Here is a 14716-nt window from a genome sequence, read left to right as displayed (position 1 = left end):
CCAAAAAGACATGGTCACTAGTCAGGTTGTAGCAAGCCCATTGGAATAGTCACAATATAGATTTTACACATTAATCTATAACTTTTGACCTATATCAGCAACAGATTAAATTGAAAGACCTATTTTTATATTTAACAAAAAACAATCTAAAGGTCAGATTTTTATTAACTATAATTGAAATATAAAAAGTTGCATCTACCCGGTCTGATGCTGCTGGTGCTACTTTGCATCAGCTCTGAAACAGCTGGCCACTATATACTTGGCCTGAAAGAGGAGTGAAAGAGGTATGCTCCTAGAGCAGAGACAATGGTCTGGAAGTAGGGAGGTGTTTTTCTTCCTCTTGCAGGAAGACCAGTGATAGGTGACTGAGAAACTTCCATTAACTTGAAAGGGGATCTGCCCTTTCACAAGTAAATGTAAGGGAAAGCCTTTGTCCCCATAGTCTCAAGTTGGCACAAACCTGGTAGGAGGGTAGCTAGCCCCAGAACTGGTCTAGAGTGGACACGGGAGGGGACAGCTCACCTCCCTCCCTGGTCACATATCGGGGTGGGCACACATGGGCTGCACAAGGGGAGAAGGGTTTTCCCATCTTGGATTTTGGGAATAAGATACACTGTAAGACTGTCTTAAGTGGAGCAAACTGGACAGTTTTAGAACTTTTTGGCATCCAGACTTTCACCGGTACCAATCCACTTGGTGTATCCGACCCGTGCTCCATTGAAGTCTGCCTCAAATCACACCTAGGTCTCGGTCTAACCCTTCCACAGACTGTCATTGGCGCTTATTGCTCTTTGGCACTATTTCTACTTACAGCTTTAAAAACTCATCTTTCTGACTCCCCTTATTGGATTTGTATTGTTTTGGTGTCATTCTGTTTATTACAATTTGCTCTATTTTTCTCATTTGGTTTCAGATTTTTAATGCTTGGTGTTTTGAATTTATCATTGTTTTGGTAGTGCATGAATCGTTTAGATATTGCCCTAAGTTAGGGCCAACTGTTCTGTGTTATAGCTACCGGGGATTGAGCTCAGTTTAATTTAGTTACTTTGAGGATTCATCCTGACAAGTGTTATTATACCTTGGGGTGGGCAGTCACCCGCCCCAAATATTAATCGACTTTCTTACAAGTTCTAAATATGCTTGAAACAGATCAGCAAGTTTTGTGGTATTCTTAAGCATTCACAAGATTACTCCCTAAAATGTACAAACATCATAGCTGTCCATATGCGCTGGCCAACACTCCACTAAGTCTACTGTGTCAACATCATAAACAATACTATGTTGCAAACACTAGCAAGAACAGGAAAAGCAACACATCTATTTTATACAAACATAAAATATAAACAACCCATACACTGTATACTGCAATATGATTTTGTTACAAGAAGTCCTGAAAGCATCACGTCTGGAATGTGTCATTTCTGGTCCCCCTCTACCTTTACAAGTGAATAAAAAAATAAAAAAAATAAACAATCTAATTATTTCAGTAGTTGAAGACTGTAGATTTTTCTTCTCCTGATTTTGCACAGACCTCGGTGCAACGGGTGTACGATACAAAGACACTGCTTCTGTAATAGAAACATTTACCTGATTAAATGTTTTGAAGATGAACTCTTTGGAAATGGCGTCTTTTGACGTTTCCGCCGTCCATCCTGTAGCTTTGAGGTCAGTTAAAGCTTGAGTCTTTTCCTCGGGTGTCAGGCAGTGAGCCTCCGACGTCGCCTGCATACAAAGAGCATCCAGGAACAGATACGTTTTTTTTACTTCATAAAATATATAAAATATATAAAGTACTATGTATTGTCACAAGCAATTATCACTATGAAGCGACACAATAAAAATATCACTACAAAGAAACTAGGACAAGTAAGGGGATATTTCACAAAACAGTCACGAAGAACATGATCAATATCAAGGCTTCAATCTCTGATTGAACTGCTGAAGCCCAACCAGGACGAAGGAAATCCCCCCCCTCCCGCCCCCAGGTGTCAATTGCGTACTTAGCTGTGGGATCAGATCCAAGCAACTTCGAAAAACAAGCATTGGCAATGCCAATGCGTCTCTTTTAACCATGCTGTGCAGCATGGGTGAAAGAAAAACAAATAATATGCCCATTGAGCGTTTTTAGGGGCGGGACTGGTGGGGCAAGCAACAGATGCAGGAGGAGGTAGGAGGGAGAGAAGCATGCAACAAAGGAATGCGGGGATGGGAATGATGGGAAAAGCAAAAACAGAATGCAGGAGGGAGTGGGAGAGACAGGAAAGAACAATAAAATGCTGGAGGAATGGTAGGGATGGGGCAAGCAACAGAACGTAGAAGGTTCTGTAAGGGACGGTGGAAAGAACAGCAGAATGAGGGATGGGGTGGGAGGGTCGAGCAGGCAATACCAGAATGCAAGGAGTGAAGGGAGGGCCTGGGGCAAACAATAACAGTATGCAGGAGATGGTGAAAGGGCAGAGTACAAACAACGTCAGACTGGGCCTGGAGGAGAGACGACTTGCAAATATATGCAGTCTTATGGAGTGCTATCACTAATGGGGAAAACAAAGTACCTAAAAAAAAGCGCGCGCAGTGGAAGGACACTGGGCGCCTCAAGGATCCAGTACTTGGACCATGCTCCAGAGGAACGACAAACCAATGAGGAGGAAGTGAAGGCAGTAAACGCTGACAAAAGAGAAGCTAGGAATGGAAGTTTTACAACTCTTAAGCAAAGGGCCAGCTCCAAGCACCCTGTATGTAAACAAAAGGTCTCACAAGCAACAGCACATGTGCTTTGTCTGGTGAGACCCAACAACCTATTTGCACAAAAAGTAAACGCTTTTGATATGCTGATAAAGGCATTTATCCATGGCTAAACAATGTATTTAAACTCTATAAATAATTCATAACAGTACATAGTCATTTGGGATTTATGGTGTACAGTCGTTTACCTTATTTTATAGGATATACAGTGTCACAACCTCATCTGGCCTACCTCTGCCCACCTTTGTTTTTCATACTCTTCCAAACCTTGTTTGTAAGTTTCATATGTATGGCATTTGTGCTATTCATGGCGACCATAATGAATGCTATATTTACTTTGAAAAGCTTTCAGCCACTGGCTCCTTTTGCTCCGAAACAGTCAGCCATTAGCTAGAGACACTGACAATCAAATCCTAGATTAGCCCGCTGAAGTATTAGCCAATAGGAGTCTTTTTGTCTCATTTCTTCAATCAGCTGTTTGGTTGTGTCCCTCCATCGCCACTAGAACACTGGATGAGCTATTTTAGATCTGAAATCAATCAGTGGCAGCCTGGTAGCACTGGGAAGGGAGCGCGGACAATGTCATCTGAAAAATTGATGCTCCTAAAAAGAAAGCAATCCATTTTTGTAGCATTTATTTTGGATGTTTCTGCCTGTGCACATTCCCCAGAGCAGTGAAGCAAATAAGCACTGGCAAAGCCAACTGGTCAGTTGATTCTTCAGTGGGCTCACACCCTATTTGTAGTCTATAAAACATCATACCTATCGACTTTTTCAAAGCTTATTTCTGTATTCCCCAAAACAGGTGCACAAAGAATTGCAAGCTTGCTACATTACCATATAGAACTCTGCCATAATTGTACTAAGATTATGTTTGTGGGCACTTTGCAATTGATCGTGTCTGCTACACCGGTAATTCAAAAATGCCAATAAATTTGATATATGAATATCTTTTTTTAGGATTATAAAAAAAAAAAAAATCAAGTAAAGGAGTCCAGTTAAAAATAGATGAGTTGCAGATTGTAATCGGTTTTCATAAAGAAAACATTCATGGGTGGATAGTGTTACAACATCATCCTTTTATAAGTCTGCTTGGAGAATAGTGTGGTGCATGCTTCACTGTATGTAGCAGCATTTTGTATAGTGCATCGTACTAATGACAAAGCCACAAAGTGCTCTATTTTGCATTGGGGTCTAGCACCCTTTCAAAGTGCTTGTTTGATAGGATTCTGGATGACATTTGGCCAATTTAGGCGGTATGCACTGATGTGTGGGGTTCAAAAATGCTTCAAACAAGGTCAGCAAATGGAGCTGTGCATAACCAGGAGGTGTTGAAGAGTGTGTGAGAATAGACAAGCTACACATACCTGCTGTAGGAGGCTTGCTTAGTATATGGTGCACACGGATGTAAGTGGGAACCCTACACTAATCCAGACCACCCTAATGGTGATGTTAGTGGTCTTAGACAATCTTAAAAACTTGCTTAGTCCAGAATGAGTGTAAAGCAGCTTGTTTTACTAGAACGTAATTGTATTGCTATAGATTAAGTGAAAAACAACCACACAGTATATTTATAAAATTAGGTAGTTATTATAAAACACTCACTAACACATACAAATATCTCCTACCCAGAATTATGCACAAATGCACAAAATACTTTCCAATAAAAACAGGTCAGAAACAGAAATACACTGTGGTTGCCAAGGAGTGACCAAACCATGTACTAAAATAGTGGTATGCGAACCACGACTCAAGTCAACACTATACCCAGAAGATGTAGAAGTGCTGGGGATCCAAGGAACAACCTGAGATAAGTACCTAGGAGGCCATGTGCAGAGAGAGAACATGACCACGCACTCAATTCAAGTAAATGGATAAGTCGCAGTTGCAATTTTCAAAGAAGAAGGACCCTTCCCAGTGGACCCTTAAGAAACCCTGGGGAAACAGAAGGTTGGAGAGCCACCCCACCCGTGGGTACCCTGGGAACCAGGAACTCAACACCAGAGAAGCTGGGTGGATAGGTGTGAAGTGGCATCGGAAACCGCCGCCAAACTCAATGGAGAACTTCAGGAAGATGCCGCTTCTGGAGAAAGTGAAAGTGTCCGGTGGAACCCACAGATAGATTCAAGTTGAGAAGTACCTGCAAGCAGGGGGGGACAGAGTCTATGCCACTTAGGATTGACCAGGAGGCATGGAAGACAAAGATCCACCGATGTTGGGTGTTGCAGGAGAGTTGTCGTGACTTTGGAGCTGCAGCTGTGTGGACCAGGCAAAGCTGAGGAAGACAAGGAGCCATTCACGAGCTGTCTCACGTTGGATGTCCAGAGTTGAGGGGTCAGTGTTCGTCAGAAGCACTCACAAACCTTGGCAACTGCAAACAATTTGGAATGCGAAAAAGATGCAGTGTCAGGACCAGCGACTCACCACAAGCAGGGGACTCAGGGCAGGCCCCAAGCAATCAGGGGAGCCTGCTTGAATCAAGGAAGACCCTCAAGAGGACCCACAGGCTGGAGTCACTAGAGTCGCAGGAGGACATCTAGCAGCTTACCAAAGATGCAGGCCCACGGTGCAACAGATGCGGCGAGGACAGATCTTGGCCACAGGAAATTCTTGAGGTGGAGGCTATTTGGAGCCCAAAGATCTTTGAAGAAGAGAACCAACAAGCCTTTGCAATGACAAGTCAACGCAGGGCACAGGGGTATGGTTCCTGCGGTTCCAACGAGGGATACTGGCCTCAAACTTGGTATGAAGACAGTGTATTATGTGATAGAAGGGGAGGGGCAGAGATCAAGTTTAAACAGAGGTGAAAAAACGCCAAGTAAATCTTTTGGTGCAAGATGAGAAGAGGATGAGTTTTTAACAGCAGATATGTGAGGGATTTGAATTAGAAGTGGGTTGTTTTCTTGTAGTGCACAGAGGGTTGATCTCGAGAGTTTGTAGAGGGGAGATGAGCATATAGTGGAGAAGTGTGGCTCACTGGTTAGAGGAGGCATACCCTGAAGCAGAGGTCAGACCCGGGACCAGGGTTCAATTCCCGACGCGGCAGGGTCTGAGCCCAAGTGTCCATGGACTCGATAATTCTCACTTCGGTGCCTACTCGAATCATGGGTTCACACTCTGCAACTCTGGGCAATAGCTTGCTTAATTTCCACTGCGCCCCCCCCCCCCCCCGCGGCGGGATGCCTGGCTTTCACCTTGGGGATGCCCAGTACGGGTTATCTCACAGGGAAAAAGCCAGGACGGGTTCCCAATGCAAGCGCCGGGATGCCCAAGGGTAAGTCGAGCGCTATATAAGAACACACATACATACATGCATACATTTGATGTAAGGTGCCGTTATGAAGGAGCGGTAGGCTGGGAAAAGAGTATAACCAGTATCGCTTATATAATTTAATGAAATTGCATGTATATGATATATTGTTGGGATTGTAATGCATACTCTATTGTTAATTTCAGTTACCCTTGACAAAGGGCCCCCGAGGCCCGAAATGCATTGGGTGTCAATAAACTGCTTTTAATAGACATGGCCTTAGTACGTGTTTTTGAAGAAGAGGTTCGGATGGCCCACTTAAACATGATAAACTCAGGAACTTGCAGTTCCTTGCATGAGGTTCAAAAATGTTATAGTGAAAGAGTGGATGAAATAAGGAGTAAAAATGAGTAAAAGGGAGAAAAAAGGTTAAAGTAATATGAACACTTGCAAATGCAATAATTGCTGTGCCACTGGTTTTGGAGTTTAAAGAAAACCCCATTAGGATGTTGTTTAGTAAAAACGTGCAGTTTGGGCTAGGCACGTCACCAGTGAAAAAGCACGCATAAAGGACGAATTTTGATGGTCATAACAAGAAGAATTTCAGGAACTGAGGTGTGCAACCCGTTTAATTATGATGTTGATGAAACAGTGCAGGCCTCGAGGGAATTGTAGAACCTCCACCTGTGTTCCTGAGCCTTTCGGAATCCGTAGGAGCTCAGGAGCAGTAGAAGAGTTAGATTGGTTGTGGTGCCTGCAGATGCAGGGAAAGGACTCTTTCACTTCAAGGAAGATTCCTTTAGGTGTCATGGATGTCCACAGTCCTTGAAAGGTTCGTATATGGAGCACAGGCACAGACGTTGCAGCAGACAAGCTGGGCGACGAGACCAGGAGCAGCAGGAGTCTTCCAAGTTGCAGCCTTTGTGCCCAGAGCGAAGTCCAGAGTGCTGAGACGGTCAAAGATGAAGTAGTATCTTGATCTGAATCTTGTGCCATGATGAATCAAGTGACCCACCCAAAGGTAAGCCCTTAAGTACCCTAAGGAAAAGTTTGGGACGATTCAGGGGTCCCTCCCAGAGGAGGGGCTGGACATTGGTGGGGGGATCTCCCATGTTCTCTGTCCAGTTTTGTGCCAGAGCGGGAGCCAACGTCTCCTTGAACAGGTTTGAACTGGACTATGCAAGGAGGGCACCAAATGTGCCCTGAAAGCAGATTCAGGGGTGCTGGCCAGCGCCCCCACCCTGCCCAATACACTAAACCCTGTCTGGGAGGTGGTCTCACCTCCCTGTGACAGGATATCTTTTGTTCTGCCTTCCCCTGCTCGAGCTTGGCTCAGCAGCAGGAAAGCAGAAAAATGTCTCTGGTCACAAGCAGCCCTAGCTTGCTGTCTGGTTCTGAAAGACTGGTACCGGGCACTGACGGCCTCCCGAAGGAGCTTTACAGCGCATGGAGTCATACCTCCACACCGTTTACAGTGTAGAGGTATGATTCCAACCTGTTTGACACCAAACATAACAGGGTTCGTTACAGCCGGTTAAGAGATGGTCATCGTGTAATAATGCATGGCCTCTCTATAGGTTATATGACCGATGCACTTATAACTCGGGAGAATGGACTCCGTAGGTTATAGGAGTGCCCCGCTCGGGCAGGGGCACCCTCCTTCTTAGAACAAAGCACCCTCCCTTCGGGATTGAAAGGCCTACCTTAGGGGTGACTTCTAGGTTTTAAGTACAGTGACCTCCGATATAGGGAAACCTATATCTGTCATAAGTGGTGCTAGCACCAGCTTACACAGGCTGCAATGGCAGGCCTCTAGTTACAGTTGGAGTGGTCACCCATGGGTGGCATAATACATGTGTTAGCCCATGGGGGACCCCTGGTGTACCTATGCCTAGGGTACCTCAGTACCATACACTAAGGACTTATAAGGGTACACCAGTATCAAAACTGGAATGTACCTTAGTACTTACCATAACCAATTTAGGGGAGAAGGCACAGAGACTGGGGTCCTGATTAGCAGGATCCCTGTCAGACTAGTCAGAAACTGCGTAACAGCAGGCAAAAAGTGGGGGTAACCACGAAAGCAGATCCTACTTTCCTACACCTAACAATTTAGGAGTGGACAGCATCCTTAAGTTGAGTTTGTTAGAGTACATGGAATGTAGAAAGGCATAGTGTACCAAGTAGTCGATTATATATAGTACAAATCAGGAGCAAAAGAGACCCAGATCTTGGAAGCACAGTTAAACAATCATGGTATACACCGCATAGGTTCCAACCAGATGAAAAGAGGTCCACCCAAAAATGAATAAAGGCATCTGGAAGTGAACGGTGCCTAATAAAATGTATTGGGTGTAGTGCAGTCCCAAGGGGGGGATAAAACTGATAAGCATATACATAGTGTCAATCTAGACAGATGAGCAGTGTGGCACTGTGTCCTTTTAGACCAAAAAGGGGACGTATTGTGGAGGTATAGCCGCTGCCAATGTATACTCAAAGTATTCCACTTCTCATCTTTTGATCAGTGATTGGTGGTTTGACCAGTAAAGCGACCCAGCACATGCAGTTGAGAAATGGGCAACGGGTGCCACCTCCCTGCTCGACAATTTATATGATGGGAGGAGAGTGGGGTCTCTCCCACTGGCAACATGGGTGGTCCTGAACGTATTTAAGCGCTACCTGCGGCAGATGGGATGGTGGGGGAACTTGAGTGGACGCCACTATGGCATTGTAGTGTGCTCAAACAAGTGACCCTGCTAGAGGGCTTTCGGATATGGAATATTATTGGAATCTCCACCCTTGGCGATGTGATGCGGGACACAGTCTTGAAATCCTTTCAAGAGAAGCAAAACAAATACCAATTCACTGCAGCCAATACCACCGGTACTTGCAAATCCGTCATGCTCTTACTCCCTACATTAAGGACCTCCTAGTCCTTCCAGAATTTAATCCGCTGGAACGAAAGCTACTCCTGGGGGACCTGGACGCTCACAAAATAGCAAAGAACTACCAGTCACTTGTTACAAACAGTTTAAACCCATTTCCTGCACCCTGGGAGGCCGATATTGACATCCTAAATGACAAAGATTAGACAAGCATCCTGGGACGAGTTTCAGGGTATTGCCCTTCATCAGCCAGGCTAGCTTGAATCCAGTGGCAAAGTGAACAACGGACCCAGGATGCTTGTTTCCGGACCAGGGAGGACCTGGCCTGGCAGTTCAGGTTAGACTGTGCCCATGGGGTGCAGGGTCAAGACTGATTTGCATATGGCTGGGTCCAAACTGGTGTGGCATGGTGAGCAAAAGAATAATAGATTTCTTGACTGAGGGTGAGTGTTTGAAAAGTTTCAGCATTCCATTCATCATGGACATACAAGTTGCCTTCAGCCTGGGTGGCACAGCGAGCTCAGACCCCCCACGTCCGGGAATACCCAACGCATTTAGGGCGTCACATGCAAAAATAACAAGGTGATGGATGGAATGCTTGCATTAATGTCAGCCACTGGCAATCACTCGGGCCACATCCCAATCCATCATTGTTTGCCCACCATGCCACCTCAGTTTGGACCCAGCCATATGCAGATCAGTCTTGATCAAGTTCCTCCTGGGGCAGTCCAGACTAAACTGCAAGGCCAGGTTCTCCTTAAACCAGAACACAAGTAGTCCAGGACCAGTTTCACCCTTGTTATGGGCTCTTCAACTGGGTATAGCGTGGTTCCAGAGGAATAGTGAGCACGGGACCCATGTCTGGGCACACCTGGCACACTTAGGTTATCAAATGCAAAAACAACAAGGTGATGGATGGAATGCTTAAATCAATCTCAGCCACTGGCAATCGCTCGGGCCGCATCCCAATCCATCGTTTGGCCTGGCAGTTCAGACTGAACTGTTGCCATGAGAAGCAGGGTCAAGACAGATTTGGATATGGCTGGGTCTAAACTGTGGTGGTATGGTGGATGAAAATTGAGGAGTAGGGTGTAGCCCCAACCAATTGCCAGTGGGTGAGATTATTTCAAGCATTCCATCCATCATCTTGTTTTTGCATTTGATGCCCTAAGTGCGCCAGGTATGCCCAGATGTGGGTCCCGGGTTGATGGTGCCACTGGAACCAAGCTATACCTGGCTGAAGAGGCCTAACTAGGGCAAAACCGGTCCTAGGTTGCTTGCGTTTCAGTTCAGGAAGGACCTGGCCTGGCAAGTATAGGCTAGACTGTTCCCATGAGGAGCAGGGTCAAGACTGATTAGCAGATGGCTGGGTACAAACTGAGGAGGCACGGTGGGCGAGAAATGATGAATTGGGATGCAGCCCAGAACGATTGCCAGAGGCTAAGGTGACATATTTATATTTGAAGTGAAAAACCACAGACCTGATGTAGTAAATCGTGCTTAAAACTTAAAAATATTTGTACTGACAATGTACCTCAGAGAAGAGATTTACTGATAGACTCATGGTGTGGTCAAGGAGAATGTCTTGTATAGCTTTGATGCAAGGAGAATTTTGATTGTCTTGGTATGAGGGTGCATTTGCTCATTGTTATGTTTGGTTGAGCCACGCCCCGAGCTGCGGTGTCCACTGTGCAACTGACTTTTTGCCATTTTGCTTTCTTATTTGCACACCCTGTCAAACCGTCTTTTGCTCCACTGTTGCTTTTAGAACTGATCCACGGTTTTCCTTCTTGGTGAACGTTTCACTTGTTTGAACTTTAACCTCTTCAGTGCCCATGACGAGATAGTCTCGTCATGGAGCACGGTTGCGCTGTGCCCATGACGAGACTATCTCGTCATGAACCCCACCCACTAGTGTAACACCCGGCACAGGAGGGGGAAAGGGCGTGGCACTGAAGGGGTTAAGTAGCTTGCACTCAATTCCCACTTGCTAATATTTTATTTATTTATATACCATGAACTTGGCCAAAGGGCATTAGAGCACTTTACAAGATAACTGTTTACAATACACAGTTTGTTTTTTTTAGGCACAGGGAGATTAAGTGATTTACCAAGAATCACAGTTTGTTGAGCAGAGGCCGGGATTCGAACCTGGTTCCCTACGCAGCTCTAGTCACTCGGCCACATCTCGTCTGTGCACTGTTACCCTGTATATTCTCTCAAATAGTACTATCACACATGCAAATAATGTGGTTTCTTTCTACAGATTTACACCATCGGATTGAATACTACCATAAAGCTCCTCACTCTAGATTCCTAAAGCTCTGCAGAAAGAAATGACCTTAACTTAACATTTTCTATTGGTTCCTCTCCTTTGGCTTTCGAATGGCACTCTTCTTGCCTACCTACCATCCTCTGTATGCTCCCTCTGAGTATAGCCTACTCTAAATTGCATGTCTGTCTGCCTCAACCTTCATCTCTATTGCTGCACTTCTGGAAACTGCCCACACCTCAAATCATAGATCACAGCCTCTTCTTATTTGAAACTACATCCCTGCACCCTAACAATGTCTGGTCTCCTCACACATATTTGTTCTTGCCACCAATCATTTGCATGAACTCACATGGCCTGCAATAATGATCACACCTAATTGTAGCTTGACCTAATCCAGGCACATTATCATGGTCTAGATTAAGAAGATAGGTCGTTTTTTAGGTCTGGCATTAGTACCTTTTGTTTTGAGTAGAAATTATACATATAATATACTTAATTATAGGGACTTTCAGCCAGCTCTCTTCATCTATTGCTCTGTTGTGGAATCATTTGCATTTTTTCCAACAAAAAAGCACCCAGCATGTGGCAACGAGTAAGCCCACTTCAGCCAATGGCTAGCTTCACTATAGGTAATGGCATTGAGCTCCTTCACAAGGAGCACATCCGTGCACAAATGTAGTTCCATTCAGTGCCACAGAGTGTTATGGTAATGTGTGCTTTCTGATACACAACATTTTTTTAGCCTTCGGACAACATTTTTTTTTATATTGGCAATGGCATGTAAGCTGCCTCAACAATAATTTTTTGGGTTTTTTTTGTTTTACTATATAACCATGACAAAACAAGCCTTGATAAACCCAGGAGGCTGGGAGTCAACAGCAGACTTCTGGGCTTTGCCAATGCGTATTTTGCTTGATGGTGTTAATGTGGATAGCTCTGACTTACCACTCCCTTTGAAAATATTATTTGCAATTAAAGAGTTCTGGTTTTCCTCGCTCATATTCTCTTCGATGCTACATGTACGGCTGTGCCACAGTCCTTGGCACAGACTGGCTTTTCACTAGTGCTTTTGCATACAAACCTACCTGCTACGAATGATCCCATTTACTCACTTGATCTAGGAATCTTTTACATTAGTTTGAGCTGTAACAGGTGGTCTTCTCTCCCTTCCCAGCATATTACATGGAACGCTTCCGCATAGGCCTATTTTCCACAGCCGCCTGTGCATAAGGTAGTGCTTTTAGCGCTATGAAAAACCTGTGACAGCTTTTAAGTGATTTGAAATTCAAAGCTTCATAACAGACATGGTCTGTGAAAGTAATGGTGATTATTTAGAGGGAATGTGGATGGAAATGTGTAAAAATAACCAATGTGCAAAAAAGAGGTTGGACTGGATAGTGAATTTAAAAAAGGTGTTTGAAGGCATCCAATGTTTCTTTGAAGATCCGATTCCCTTTTCAGTTCTTTTTTTTGTGCCTCAACTCACAAAAATACAGCAGTTGAAAAATAATGTTTATCACAAGTTATTTATAGAAGGGAGATGAACTCTCACATAAGCCCTCACTACGAATGGCCTGTAAATTCCGATGGGCCCCGATAACAGAGGTTACTAGGCCCATCGTACTTTACCACGGATGTTTCAGCTTCTCAATGCAGTCAAAATCTCCATGTAAAACCCTGGGAAAAAACATGTGGAAATAGGTATGGAAACACCAATTTCCGCATGTTATTCCCCAAAATCTCACAATAGTCTTCATTCTGCTGCCCCTGAAAATACCATGACACCCAGTAACTGCAATTTGGGGATGGGGAAACAAAAGGGCTTTTAACAGGCCACTCATAATGAGAGCCATAACAGTTGGCACCTCCAGTGACTTTCCTATAGTCCATTCATGGAGGTTTCACTCTTGTCCCACACCAACCTCACGAGTGGACATTCCAGAGGATTATGAACTCTTTGGTATAACAACAAATGTTCCCAAGCGTGGTTGTAATGCAAGCCATGCAAGCTTATCTTTTGCTATGCAAGCACAGCTCTTGCTTCTCTTTCCTCACTAGAAACTACAAAATTCAAATGGGACTATCCAACTACTGTACTCAGCACAGGACAAGGGTTGAACACTCGATACACACAAAAAATACACAAGGAACCTGCAGAACGACCTCATAGCCACCAACTAATGTAAATCACACGCAGTCTTATCTCACACTCATTTTTCCTTCTTCACACTGCTAAGCACTGCAACACACGACAAGATAAGAGCACCACTCCGAGTACTCATGCACAACACCGAAGCATTTCCCACATAGGCCTCATTGCAAGTACAGCACCCTTCCAACCAAGCACTCCCCATAACATTGCGCGCTACCCATTAGATGAAGTACTTTGGCACCTCACTATGAGGATGAGCAGCTATCCAAATGCAGTTGCGATTACTCCAGTACATAGCATGAAAGGACATGTACAGCAGCTGGGCACATGTAGTGAAAGAGCCACTCTTGTGGTTTGGCACCCTATGATGACCTCCGACTTGCCACCATTTTAACTGACTTTAGTGTGTTATATTACCTTAGCCTTAATGTAGGATGGTCCTGCATATATCTGCTTCTCTTCTATCCTGTCATCTTGCTGTCTTTCTTTGACATGGCCTCATGTCATCCTGCTTTCTGACTTTACCTTGCTTCAAACTTTTCTGTGTGCACAGTGGTGCTTGTAAGTTGTGTGGATGAGAATTATAGGTGCTGACTATTGCCTTTGACAGGGCCTCATGTCTGACTCTGCCTTGCTGCTAAGTGCACAGCAGTGCTTGCAAGTTGTTTGGGTTATTCACATTCAAGGTCTTGCTGTTTTCCTGAGCGATTGTTTTTCTTTAGTGTACTGTGGAAGGCCTTGTGAGAGCTTCGTCAAGACAGAGGCTGGAAGAAGTGTGAATGGAGGAAGAGACTTTAGGGCTCCTTACTGCCATGAGGATGCTTGCTGTGCCAGGGGTGGTAAGACATGCTCAAATGTGTATATTATTCAAAGGTGCAGTGGTATATTTCCTCCCAGGTGGGAGTGCAGAGATTGGGTGTGGCTTATTGGTGAGAAGCCACATTCAAAACAGCACATACGAGCAATTACTAATGCAGTATCTGCTACAGCAGTTAAAAACAAAAGTATCCTGGTCTGATAACATTGCAAATTTTTCTGTCTCCATTTTCAATGTACTTAATAAGATCTTCATAATGCGTAAAATAATTTACCAACAAACCAAAACATGGCTTTAAAAAAAAACAATAAAAGCAAGCCACCAATATAATCAATTATTTGAATGTAGGAAGTGCTGGGTTTCTTAAAATAAAATGGCACACTAAGAAGACACTCTGCTGGCTGCCTCTCTGGTATGGTCATGAGCCCGGTCAATACTCTGCTGCTGGGCGGCAGAGGAAGGATCTATACAGCTCCAAACACAACAGTGATGCCTGTGCTGGGACGCTTCCCGGCAGCATCCAGCTCCAGATTAGTCTTATGCACTGGGCTCTTCACCGCACCACAGAGCCCCAGCTTTGCCACTGACACTGGGT

The 14716-nt window shown here is 44.6% G+C and overlaps 1 protein-coding gene across 1 annotated transcript in view; it reads right to left on the bottom strand.

Annotated features, from left to right (window-relative positions):
• Positions 1–14716, bottom strand: part of PCBD2 (pterin-4 alpha-carbinolamine dehydratase 2) — a 490447-nt gene that overhangs the window by 406219 nt on the left and 69512 nt on the right. Inside the window, exon 2 of the mRNA XM_085617991.1 lies at positions 1588–1722. Within this exon, the coding sequence (XP_085474117.1) occupies positions 1588–1722 (135 nt within the window). The remainder of the gene's footprint in view (positions 1–1587; positions 1723–14716) is intronic.

This window comes from Triturus cristatus, chromosome 7, assembly GCF_964204655.1.
Source record: "Triturus cristatus chromosome 7, aTriCri1.1, whole genome shotgun sequence".
Taxonomy (NCBI): Eukaryota; Metazoa; Chordata; class Amphibia; order Caudata; family Salamandridae; genus Triturus; species Triturus cristatus.
Note: the sequence above shows the minus strand (reverse complement) of the source record. Positions and strands in the feature narration are given on the sequence as shown.